Source organism: Lutra lutra, chromosome 5 (assembly GCF_902655055.1).
Source record: "Lutra lutra chromosome 5, mLutLut1.2, whole genome shotgun sequence".
NCBI classification, from domain to species: Eukaryota; Metazoa; Chordata; class Mammalia; order Carnivora; family Mustelidae; genus Lutra; species Lutra lutra.
In genome coordinates this window covers 144,408,053-144,421,571 of record NC_062282.1, presented here as the reverse complement: position 1 = coordinate 144,421,571, position 13,519 = coordinate 144,408,053, and the positions used below count along the sequence as shown (strand labels likewise).

At 33.3% G+C, this 13,519-nt stretch overlaps 1 protein-coding gene across 5 annotated transcripts in view; it reads left to right on the top strand.

Moving 5' to 3' along the window:
* Positions 1-13,519, top strand: part of DMXL1 (Dmx like 1) — a 125,790-nt gene that overhangs the window by 15,141 nt on the left and 97,130 nt on the right. For 4 of the 5 annotated variants that reach the window (XM_047729211.1, XM_047729210.1, XM_047729209.1 and 1 more), the window contains exons 2-5: positions 1,359-1,484; positions 4,326-4,397; positions 7,230-7,308; positions 11,708-11,840. In XM_047729211.1, coding sequence (XP_047585167.1) covers positions 1,359-1,484; positions 4,326-4,397; positions 7,230-7,308; positions 11,708-11,840 — 410 coding nt within the window. Of the gene's footprint in view, positions 1-1,358; positions 1,485-4,325; positions 4,398-7,229; positions 7,309-11,707; positions 11,841-13,519 lie in introns of those variants that run through there. The other variant, XM_047729212.1, reaches the window with a different exon arrangement.

The following is a 13,519-nucleotide window of genomic DNA, read 5'->3' as shown; positions in this document are numbered from 1 at the left end:
AAAATATACAGAAAAAATTCTGGTTAGAAGAGTTCTGCTAATTATAAAGTTCAAAAAGAGCTATAAAATGCTTGCTAACAAGCCTTGAACTATACCTTTTTATTTGTTTGGTCATGGTGGCTGTTTTTTGAAGTTAAATATTTCATTTATTTCATAGATATTTATAAAGAAGCCCCTTCATTTAGAATTGGAGGTGAGAGCAGAGAGCAAGATACACTTTTGAATGCTATCGTTTTGTTTTGTAACTTAACTTGCATTAATGAAAGTGGATAATAGCCAAGATACTTACAAATCATGTTACCTGCTATGAAGAAGAAAAAATAGTAATGTGATAGAAAGTAATATGAGAGAGAGAGGAACGGACCCTGTGTGTGTGTGTGTGTGTGTGTGTCTGTCTGTCTGTCTGTGTGGTTGGGAACTAAGACATGAATGTTGAAAAAAAGCTAGCTGGACAAAGACCAGGCAGAGAGAGGTAGATAAAAGACCCTGTAAGGTGGAAAAAGATTGATATGCTCCAGGACAAGGAAAGGCAGTGTAGGGACAGGGCCAATGGAGGGGACAGGAAGAGTAGCTTGGGATGAGTTTGGAGAGTTAGGACAATAAGGGCATTGAACCATGGCAAGGAGTTGATTTTATTCCAAGTGCAGTGAGTAAACTATCAAGGGGTTTAAGCAGGGCAAATTCTTGCTTTAATAAACATTTTTTAAAGATTTATTCATTTATTTATTTATATTAGAGAGACTGAGAGCAAGAGAGATCACATAAGGAGGAGGACGAAGCAGACTTGCCACAAGTAGGGAGCCTGGTGTGTGGCTTGATTCCAGAACCCTGAAATCATGACCTGAGCCAAAGGCAGACTTAAAACTGTCTGAGGACCTAGGCGCCCCTTTAATAAACATTTTTAAAGTTGACTCTTTTCAGGGTGCCTGCTGTCTCAGTCAGTAGAGCATACAACTCTTGATCTTGGAGTCATGAGTTTGAGCCCCACATTAGATGTGGAGTCTACTTAAAAAAAAAAAAAGCATGACTGTGTGGAAAGGAATTAGAGGGAAGCAAAAATGGAAGCAGACTATTAATAGTAGTGGAGGAGGGAGATAGTGGTAGCGTAGCATTCAGTGGAAGTGGAAGAAATGAATGTTTTGCGGACAGGACTGACTGATTTTGCTGATGGGACTGAATATCAGAGGTAAAGGAAATATTCTCAAATAATAGAGGGTTTTTTTTTTTAAAAGGGATATTTAAAATTGCTTTGTTAAAACATAATATTTAGTTAAAACAGTATTTAATGCCAGTATTCTACATGATAAATACTTTCTTGACAAGTTTATCCTTTTTATTCCCCCCCCACCTTTTTTTAGGCTTATGCATCTGGATGTGACATTGTTATACTGGGAAGTGATTTTGAAAGATTACAAATAATCCCAGGAGCTAAACATGGAAATATTCAAGTAGGATGTGTAGACTGCTCATTGCAACAAGGCAAGGTTTGTAATCTTGTAATGTGAGATTTCTTTTGAATATGTTTTTTGTCAGGATAATCTCCCAAGTATGTATTTCCTGTCGAATTTGCTTTGTTTCAAGGACAATGTAGCTACAAATTTCTTTGGCTCTCTGAGATGCACCATAGAAAACAAACTCCTGACTCAGATATATTTCAGATTGACAGGAATTCTTTTCTTACATAATTTCAAGATACAGCATAATGTTTTCCTGTGAGTTGATAAAGGAGTATTACCCGTAGAACAGATCTAAAACTTATTTATTTAAAAACTGATTGGATTAAAGGAAAGGAATGACAGTAAACCTTCAGTCTATTTACAAATAAACTACTAAAGAGAAATCATTTGTTAGAGTTCTTTTGCTGTAGTATCTCCTTATAATTTCTGGATAAACTTTGTACTAAAATGGAAGTCAACTCTTCTAAAGTGCCTAGTTTTCTAATTAATTTATTCCAAGTCTATAAGAAAAATGAAAAATTTTGTTTGGACTTCCATTTGCATATGAAAGTAACAAGTAACCTTGAAAGTAGGAAAGCAACAACAACAAAAGAAACAGGTTATGATTCTGTATCAGGTGAAGTACCGTTCTATACAGTAGCAGAATAGGTAGAGTCATAGCTAGTAGGCAGCATAGTATATAGCTAAATATAGCACCATGTAGGCACAGGCCAGGTCTAGGTATATTTACAGCTAAATTGGGGTGGACTTTGCAGATTTACTTAATGTTTTGCTAGATGTTTAAATATATTATTGGACTATATGATTCCACTAGAATATTTTGTGTGAGGAATCAAAAGGACCCAATCTTTTTTTTTTTTTTTTTTTAATCTAATCATTCCTAATGCACCTGCCAGTCTGAAAAGTTACCTCTTAGTATCTAGTGTAGAGGTACTTATGGTAAAATGAGTTTCGGCTCTTACAATCTTTCCCTGTTTTGGACTACTGTGTTACTCCTGTGTCCCTTCCCTTTACAGGTTAAAGTGTCTCTCATCTTTCTGTTGTTTACACCTTTCATTCTCACTATATTACAAAAATGATCTTTATTACGGAATATTGAAAATCCTTGAGACTTCCCCCTTTTCTCTTCATGTTTGTTTGGTCTCCAGCTCTATAGTTCTGTAATCTTCATTACTGTATTGAAACTTGCTCGTAATATCTACACTCACATAGGCCTGGCTATGTTGGAAATCCCTTTTAATAACTTGCAATATGAGTTATGTTTTCATGATAACCTAGATTACATGACAGTCTAGATTAAAATAGATGGGTCATTTGGTTTTGTAGTCATTTTTTTTTTCCTTTTAAAGATCCTATTTATTTATTTGAGAGAGAGAGAGCACAAGCAGGGGCAGTGGCAGAGGGAAAGGGAGAAGGAGGCTCCCCACTGAGCAGGGAGTGGGTCACCCACTGTGGGACTCCATACCAGGACCCTAGGATTATGACCTGATCCAAAAGCAGGTGCTTAACGGATTGAGCCACCCAGGTGCCCCCTATAGTCATTTTTATAAAGGGCAGATTTCCTTTGGGTCACAGATATTTGTACAAATAAATGGCTTCTCACCATATCAGGAAGAAAATTTGCAGGTTATGATACTTTAAGTGGGAAGTGCTGCTTGATAGTGAAGACATCCAGTATTTTAGCATTACTGTTTTTTTTTCTACTATAAGATTAATTTTCATGAGAAAATTCATCTGCATTTATCTTATTCATTTGCTTAAAAACATTCTTTGCCTCCCATTACCTTGGGAAAGTTCAAATTGTTCACCTGAGCATGAGACCCTGTACAACCTGGCTTAGGTCTGCCTTTTTGGACGTATGTACCTCACTCTATTAGAAGGGACATTCCGTTCCATCTCGGCTGGTTGTCACTTCCAGGCATACTTCACCTCTTCTAATCTTTGCACTTGTGTTCATACTTGTGTTATGCCCCTTTTCTATAATTGAATATTCACCGTTCTTTGAAGTCCTACCGACTCTTAAAAGCCCAAATTCAATAAGGCCTCCCAAACTGACTCAGTGCAGATGATTTCTATATCCTTTTAACTTCTTAGAACACTTAAAAATAGCCATTGAAAGTTTTTTTTTCTGTTATATATTACATCCTCGTTGCTTATCCCCTTCTTTTTGAGATTATATTCTCTTATTTTTATCCCTCATTCGTTTTTGTATCTATCAGTCCGTATTTCTGATATTTCATTGTTCTTCATTGTGGCTCACCCAAGCTATAATAGTAGCCACCTTATAGAACAGAGCCATTGATTGAAAGAGTAAATTTTAAAAATACTCAGACAAAATGGAGTATTAAAAAAATACATTTCTTATAGCGTTTACAAAGGAATAGATCTAAGTTTTATTTTTATAAAGCTAAATACACACTGACAGAATTGTGAACTTTGAAGACAGATAACCTAGAAATGGATTAAATCCTATCTCATTTCCACTTGACAAGGAATCTATCAATACATTTTTTTTCTATGATAAAGGGACTTAATATTTACCATGTATCTTACAGGTAACTATATACTAGATCCTTTACAGATGCTGTTTTAATCCTCAAACTAATTCCTTTAGGAAGATAGTATTATGCATATTCTAAATGTAGATAGAGACAATAAGGTACAGAGAGATTAACTTGCTGGTTACACAGTAGGTGACAGTACTGGAATTCTGACTCAGGTATGGTGGTCTCTTAAAACTGATATTCTCAAGTATTCATACATGAAATTGTGGGGGGGCTTATTTTAATTTGTATTATTTCTTTCGTCTTTTGATTCATAAGTAAGTTAACATATCCATAAGTTTTCTTTCTTTTTTCTTTTTAAAAGATTGCAGCATCCTATGGAAATGTTATCTCTGTTTTTGAACCAGTTAACCTACCGAAGCAAAAGAAAAATTTGGTCAGTAATTTATCATTTTTCTCTTAGGAATTAAAATGTCTTGAGTATTAAAAGACACTATTTTTAAGAGTATAAAATCAGAGTGATCATCAGATAAATTGTATAAATTATACCATAATTTAAAAATAGATGTTAAATGCCACTTCCTTATTTAAAATATGTTTTAAATCTTAGATTGAAGTAGAAATAAATCAGATTGTGTTGATGAATTATATGTGTTTTTTTTCTTCTGACATTTTCCTTTATGGAAGGAGTTGTTGACTCTTGTTGACTCTTGTTGAAGAGTCAACAATTTTAAGTTTGGTAGTTTATTGCTAATGGCAAACACCATTATGTAGTAAAGTATGGCCCTTTGTTTTTGTTTTTTATTATCTTCTTTAATATACTTCTGTTTTTTCTTAAATATTTTGTTCTTAAAGTTACATGTTTTAATTGCAGAGTCTTAAGCTACCTTTAGGACTCCCCCCCCCCCTTATTGTATCATGTAATATAACTGTTAACAGGTCAGTAAGTGTTTTTCTTTATGAAGAAACTATATTCAGAAATAGTTCTGAAAACTGGCGAAAACAACAGTTTATAAGTATTAGATTTCTTGGGTGCTTTAATGCTTTAAATATAATTGTCCAGGTTATTTTACCCATTTCTACTGAAGATTAAACTGGTGATTTAAATTATATGGAAGAGGATCAGCATAGTATGGTCTTAAGAACATTATCTTAGGAACCATAGAACTGCTTTCTTTCTTTATCTGCTGCTTTCTAGTCATTTAATCCTAAGCCAGTCAGTCTTCCCCGGCTCTTTGCTCAATTTTAAAATTGGTTAATAGCTATTCATTCTTCATGAGCCTCTTGGAACAATGACATCTCAAAAACTGTGCAGAAGTATGCTAACTAAAAGTAATTATATTTTAATAATATATATACCTTTATATATACCTTTTATTATTTTTCATTGCCTTTTCACTTAGCTCATTAGTATCTTACAAATTCTCTCTTAGTATGATAGCTATTGTTTCTTTTTTATAAATATGACAGCAGGTACCCAAAGAAAATCAGTTGTTGACCTTTGAAATAGCTGCTGAGCCACAGAACTAAGTAAAACCAACTGTATTGATTCCTAATAAGAGCATTCTTTTCCCTACCTAGTGTAAATGAAAAAACATTTTCTCTAGGTTAACTGATATTCATTTTAAAATTTCATGGAAAGAGAGTTATAGTCCTCCCCTGATTTATATTTGTGTTGTGTATTACTTAATGAATCCAGTATTAGAGGCCCTGATAATCTGTGAATTAGTAATTGATAGTAGTAAAAATAAGTGATTGTTCTGCCCAGAATGATGTATTTCAAATAGTACTCCATAAATATTTATTGAATAAGGTAACTGGCTTTTTTAAAAAGTCAGTATGTTTAAAAAAATTCAGTATGTTATGTTTAAATGCCTTTATTATGAAGGGTAGAATAAAAAATTTTAGTTTTTGTCCATTTTCTCATGTACTAAATAACATTGTTTAATGTAATGCTAAAAAGTCGGTGAGAAAAGTCTGGTTTATTGTTAGGCAGCACTGACTTTGGAGAAAGGGGTAAAAAAAAAAAAAAAAGCTTGATGAATAAGGGGAAAACCGGATCAAATGGAAAAGGACTTATTAGAAGGTACACAGAATCTGTAATTCCTGAATAGAGTCTCAGAGAATCTCTAGATTCTCATAAAAAAGATATTATTTCCATTCTAGAAAAAGAATTATTTCCATTCTAGAAAATTCTTTTAAGGTGGTGATTCTTCATAAGTGGAACACTTCAGAATCACTAGTTGGACCATGTGTCCAGATCCTGCCCTGGGGATTTCTATATCTGTAGGGGTGGGGTTGTGCCTGGACATTTCTGTGTCTAGTTCTAGAGAGGGTTCTGATGTATGCTATGATTAAGAGCCATTCCTTTAAGGCAGTATTTCATAAAAGCATATTCTGCAAACCATCTCTATCAGAATCACTGGGGGTGTTCATTTAAAGTACAGATTCCTCATTCTTTTTTTTTTTTGAGCCTAAACCTTTGGAGATGTATCTCAGAAATTGGAGTTTTTAGTAAACATCTTAGGTTATTGTTCTAGAGTATGAGAACCGCTGCATTCAAAGGTTGTTTATGGATCTCAGTCCTGTAGAGGTTAGTGAAATCAACTTAGACCACAGCCTGAATTTAAAAGAAAAGAAAGTAAAATGGAAAATATTAGAGTGCATCACATGTAGTAAGGGTAAACTTAGATTACGTTTATTTTTTGGGTCCTATTGCAACATATATTTCTTACTGACTTACAGGTTAAAAAAATTGGAAAAAAATGTTACTATAATGAATGAAAAAATCTTATATAATATAATGGATATGTTACATCTCGTAATCTGAGTTTTCTCGTGTAGTTTTTGATCTCAGGTGAGGATGAAACCTTAAAAGAGAAGGAAGCCTCAGATAGCACAGACCCACTTAAAATTAAACATTTGTAACTATAATAATATGAGGTAATCATATTACAAAAATCTGAGGTTAATGAGAATGTTGTCCAAATTGGCATATACTTACTGGTCATTTATGCTGAAGACAGACTTTTGGCCCTCCAGGAATAGGTAGTCATTCTCTCACTAATCTCTTCCATCATATACTTTTTATAATTCTCAACTGAATTGAACATTTTGTTCCCTATTAAAAATGACCGCATGGTCACTTGTACCCCCCCAAAAATGGCATCTTGTATTATTAAGAATAACAAGCATGAATGTATATATTTGATAGAGAAAAGCTGCCAATACTAATTGGTTAAATGAGTTTTTTTAATTTTAACTTTAGGAATTATATAGTCAATGGCAGAAGAGTGGCCAGTTTTTTCTGGAATCAATAGCACACAACATAACTTGGGATCCTGCAGGTAAGAAATGGATCAACTGAAATGAAACATCACTTGCCTAGGCTGTTTCTTTTAGTACTTTCCTGTATTTCAGTGCTGCTTTGTGTGAGATTGTTGGGAGTAAAAAATAAGTAAGACGTTATGTTCTTTTAGAGCTTGTACTGAAATGAAGACAGATATTCACTATAATAATACCTGTTGTTTTGGGAAAGAGACTTAATACTCTCTGGAGAATCAAAATGTCATTGAAGAGGAGCTTTTTGTCCTACGATTAGGTAGATTTTAACATTAAGAGTGGGGATAGATGGGAAGAGAGAAAAAGAAGTTAATTTTAAGAAGAGATAATGTGTATATATATCACTTATAGATTTCTGCATTAAAATCCCAAAGCCATTTTACCAGTCTCCTGCAGTGAGCAAAGGCACAGAGAAAGAAAGCGTGAGATACATTCTCTTAATGCTTAGGACTTCATTAAGGCTGGAATGAGTTTGGTGATAAGTAAGACTGCAGCATATTATAAAAGGCCTTTAAAGCTATGCTAAGGTATTTGAATTTCATTCTTTTTGACTATCCAGCAAAATATTGTAGGTTTTGAAAGTGGCTTGTGCCAAGCTAGGATTTATGGTTTTGTACAATTTTTCTGGTAGCAGTAGTTGGAAGGAACAGGAGGATAAATATTTATAATTACTTATAATTACCTTTACACAGTGTGCTTTCACAGTAGTCTGAATGAGAACTAAGAATTTATTTCAGGACCTTTAATGTAATAGGTGCTTAATTAATGTTGCATGACTAATGAAAGTACATAGATATGAAATGCATATAGGTGATAAAATTGACATTACTTGACAGTTGGATTTTAAAGTATTTTGAGAATATCTGTGATCATAAGTGGAAGAGGGATATGTAGGAGTTCTAGATAGTGGAACATAGGTTTTGTTTGGACATGTGGAATTTGACATGTTTGCATATCATATAGCAATTCCCAAAATATAGAAATTTCTAGAATATAAGAAGTTATCTTTGAAACATAGAAGCCATCAGTTTAGATAAGATAGTTTGCATCTTATTATAGTACATGAAATGACTGAGAAAAATGTTTATTTAGAAAACAAAGTTCAGAACCCTTGGTAATTATTTTAGAAGATAAAAGATTATCTTTGAGATACTTTTTAAAAAAAATCAGTGTTTTAAAATGTTTTTTTCTTATGTAAGGATGTAGGATTGATATCTTCAAGCTGGTAACCTATATGTATATTTTATGCATACAGTGGAAAGAGGTCACACTTGGGTTCAAAGTTGGCATTTAGTTTAGTACAACAGTTTATGTATAATTTTACTATAGCTAGTGAGACTTATGTCCCAGTTAATACCTGTTTCTCCAATGATTATTAATAGTGTCACCTTCTGCTCTCAGATAAGTTCCTATTTGGATGATACATTATAAGCTTATTCTATTATAGCACAACATTCTATTGTAGTTATTTGTTTACATGGTTTAAATTTTTGATTAGGCAAGAGCTGAGATTCTATTTTATTTCGTATTTATCTTTGCGGGGACATTATATTAGGCTTTCAATAAATGTTCATATACTTGACTATAAGTTTTATGATCATCAAGAAATTACTTAACAGATTAAGAATGGTTAATGCAGTTATAAATTAAGGTAGTATCTATTTCACAAACTAGGTTTTTAATGATCAGATATGGCAGTGTATTTGAAAGTACTTGGTAAATTATAAGAGCCCTATAAAAATAGTGTTAGCAAGTAAGCTAGGTACTTGAACTGTCATATTTACCTGCAAAAAATTGCAGTTGTAAATATGACTTAACTCTAAATGTTAGAGTTAAGTGAAATTTCTTTAATAATAACGTAACAACAATTGCTTTGAAATTTTGTACAGTTGGTTTATCAGTAATAATGCTTTGGAGGATAGTATTAATGTTAAATTCTTCTGTCATCATTACAGAGTTGTATCAAAAGATAATTACTTATTTTCCTAACTATCTAGTAGTGACTTGACAACAGCTTATGACCATTATCTCTTTATTGTGATTAAGTTAAAATTTACATAAAAGTTTATTATTTTTCTTTTTATGATCAAAAAGTTTGAAATATAATGGTTTGGTTAAGAAATAGGTTATTGTTGCAGTAAAAATTTGGAAGCAACTAGTATATTATTTTTGCAAGTGAACTTTGTTTATAAATAGATTTTAAATATTTTAAGTGAAGTGTTAGTATTTTGGTTTTGATCGATACTTAACTATAAGCCAGAAAGTTTTTTAGATGATGCCACTAAAATTCACTGTAGTGCCTTTGTGTTTTCTTCTGATCCACTATTCCATCTGGCTTAAATCATAAGATTTTTCTTTTTAAGACTTTTTATGCTTTGTTTCCCTAGTTTACTATTCATACCTCCACCCTTTGTGTGCAGGTTAATACTCTGTACCATACCTTAGCTATTTTTGTATCATTTCATAACTGGGATTAATTACTTTGTATTCTTTATTAATTTCTTAATCTTTCATGGTATAGCTTAATTTCAGTTTCACTTTATGTTAAAGAAAATTCGTAAAAACCGAACTCATAAATATAGAGGTGAGATTAGTGGCAGGAATGAGGGGTGGATGAAATACATAACGCGGGGGGGTCAAGAGGTACAAAATTCCAGTTATCAAATAAATCAGTCCTGGGGAGGTAATGTATGGCATGGTGACCATAGTTAACAATACTAAATTGTATATTTGAAAGTTGCTAAGAGTAGATTTTATAAGTTTTTGCGTCACAAGAAAAAAATTGTAACCAATGTGTGATGATGGATATCAACTAGATTTTACTGTGCTGACCATTTTGCAGTATATGCAATATCAGATCATTACGTTGTACACCTGAAGGAAATAGAATGTTATATATTATATCTCAATTTAAAAAAAATCAAACTTGTGTCTCTTGCTATACTAAGCAGTGCAATAATAACCAAATGTGAATGGAATGTCTCATTAATGCTGTCTAGGCTGTTTTTATCCATTCGTGAGACTTTCTGTCTGGTTGCTACTATTTATTGAGCTTCTGCTAAGTGCCTAGCCTGTGCTAGATGGGTTATATAGTAATAGCTAATCATTACGACAACTCTATACACACTTCTGATTTTAAAGGTGAGAAGAAAATTGAGGCTCAGAGTTTTCCCACTAGACCAAATTCACATGACTAATTAAGTGACTTATTCGGAATTTAGACACAGGGATTTCTGATCTACAGTCTGTTTTGTCACAGACCCGCTTTCTTTTGGAAAAAAGTGATCTTTCAAGAAAGACACAAATCCACAGTCCTTAATTGCCAAAGTGAATGCCTTACTTATTTTGAACTTTTTGACCACAGTTGTGTCTCTTTCTTTCTCTTTTTTCTTTGGATGACAACACAGCCTTCTCCTTAATTACCCAAATCATAAGTTGGACTCTGTCCTGGAAACCTCTTATATCTCCTGTTTTTCAGTTGGTGTCAAGCCTTGAAAATTCTGCTTTTGAAATGGCTTTCAAATCCTTGCTTCGTATTTTCATATTTGATTCAGATCCTCATGATTTCCTTTGTGTATTATAGTCACTTAATCAGGTTTCCCTGTATTTTTGTTTTCCCTAATCTCATCTATCTCTAGTCTTATTTTTTTAAATGAATCTTTGCCTTTCTTTGTATAGTGGAGCCTTTGAAAGTATGGTGAAAATTATGGATTACCTCTCTAGAAAAATGTACATGCTATACAGATAACTTTTGCATATTATCTCAGAAGAGGGAAATTTACAGTCCTCTTCAAGTCCATTTGTTGACATCCCCCACCCCATTTCAGACAACTTGTTCTAAAATACACATCCACTTATGTAACCCCCACACTTAAAGTTATCTATAACACGGTCCAAATTCTTTATAAACTTTGAAAATGCAGTCTGACCCCAGAAACTTTTTCAGCCTTTTTTATTTTTCCAAGTCTACTGTGCACCTTATTTCTTAACCGTAAACCAGATTATGAATCCTTCTTGGGACTATATTTGAAATTGCACGATTTCATGTCTCTCTTTACAGTATGTCTTTACCAGAATGTGAAGTCATTGTGAAAAAGGACAGTACTTCTTTTGTCATTGTATCCTTCCCAGTGTCTAGTGCAGTGCCTGGTGCAAAGAAGAGGCTCATTAAATATTTGTTAAATTAGAGATTATATGACATAGTCCCTTTTTTCCCAAGCCGCTTCAACAAAATTAAAATACAGCCTCCTTCCCTCTCCCCCACATCTTTTTGTCATTTAACTTTTCTTAGAAGTTGTGTTATTTTTATATTATTATGTGAAACTCTTGACCATGTGACTCAACTCACTAATTAAATACCTAAATAATATATTTAGTGGTGAATAATATATATATATTTTTTAGGCAGTCGTCTTTTAACTGGTTCTAGCTGTTTGCAACTGTGGTCCAATGCTAACTTGGAGAAACCATCTGAAGATGAAAATCCAGATAAAACAGATCTTAATTTGGGGGACTGGAGATGCATTTGGCATTGCAAGTAAGCAATTAATTAGGGGATTAAAGTGATAAACCTGTTCATGTGGGTTTTATTATAAATGCCTTTTAGTTTGTGTAAAACTATACTAACATAGAAGATTTTTTATTCTGTGATAGGTCTTTTCTTATATACAGGGGATGCACAATTTCCCATGTTCTGCAGATCCAGTATTTTTAATTGTTGAATAAAACACTTGGAAAGAAACATAAGAAATTGGTTAAGCCTGTGTGATTATCATTAAATAGCAACTTGCTAAATTATATAAAAGGAGACAGGGAGATATAATATATAAGTTGTCATTTTACATCATGGGGCAACCTTGGTAGCTCTTTGGAGAAGAAAATGAAAATAGAATCTGTTTCATATCTGACACCATAAGAAGTGTCAAAAGAAGGAACCACTGAATTTCTATACAATGAAACAAATACTAGAAGAAAATACAGGTGAATATTGGTAATTTAGAATTGCAATGTCTATCATGGTAGCAACTAGTGAAATACACTTTTGAAATGTGGCCAGTCCGAATTGAGATGTACTGTAAGTATACAGTACACACTGGATTTCAAGAACTTAACACAAAGTAAAACAATATAAGTTATTGTTAGTTTTTTTATTGATTTAGTGTTGATAATATATTTTTTTAAGATTTTATTTATTTATTTGGCAGACAGAGATTACAAGTAGGCTCCCCTTGGAGAAAGCAGGCTCCCCTTGGAGCAGAGAGCCCGATGTGGGGCTCAATCCCAGGACCCTAAGATTATGACCTGAGCCGAAGGCAGAGGCTTTAACCCACTGAGCCACCCAGGCACCCCGATAATATTTTTGATATACTAGCTTAAATGAAATAATTTATTATTATTTAAGATTTTTTTTTATTTGAGGGTGCGTGAGAAAGAGAGCGAGCGAGCATGTGTGCACACATGAGTGGTGGGAGGGGCAGAAGGAGAGGGAGAAGCAGGCTCCTGGCTGAGCACAGTGGTGTGGGTCTGAATTGGGATTCCAGGATTATGACCCGAGCCAAAGGCAGACACTGAATCAATTGAACCACCCAGCTCCCCTTAAATAAAATAATTTCACCTGTTTCTTTTTACTTTTGCCAAGTGTGGCTACTAGGATATTTAACATTGGATGTTTATGTTCTATCACTGTTGCATGAAAAATGCTGCCTTAGATTAGGAAAGACATTCTAGGTATGATGCCAGAACTAGAAACTGAAAGGAAGGGGGAGGAAAACATAAATAGTTGTGACCATATCAGTGAAAAATTCCTGTAAAGCAAGGAAACTAAAATGTTAAGGGGAAATATTTGCAATTTGGAGTTAATGCCTTTTTTTAAAAGAAGGTCTTAAAAATTAACTAGAAAAAAATAGCAAACAAAAATGAACAATGAAGAGGAAAATTGTAAATGATAGTACATATCAATAATAGCAAATTAAATAAGAACTGATGGACCTCACTCAAAATCAAGAAATGCAAAATATCCAGAAAGAACAGGATAAATAATATCCATTATTACTGAGTGTTTACAGAACAGGTACTCATATTCTGTTAATAAGGGAGTGCAGTTGATATTTTTCTGAAGAGCAACTTGGAAGTATGAATTGACAGGCTTAATTTTTTTATGCCCTTGAGATACTAACTCCAAATTTCATTCATTCGTGCTGCAAATATTTGGTGAGT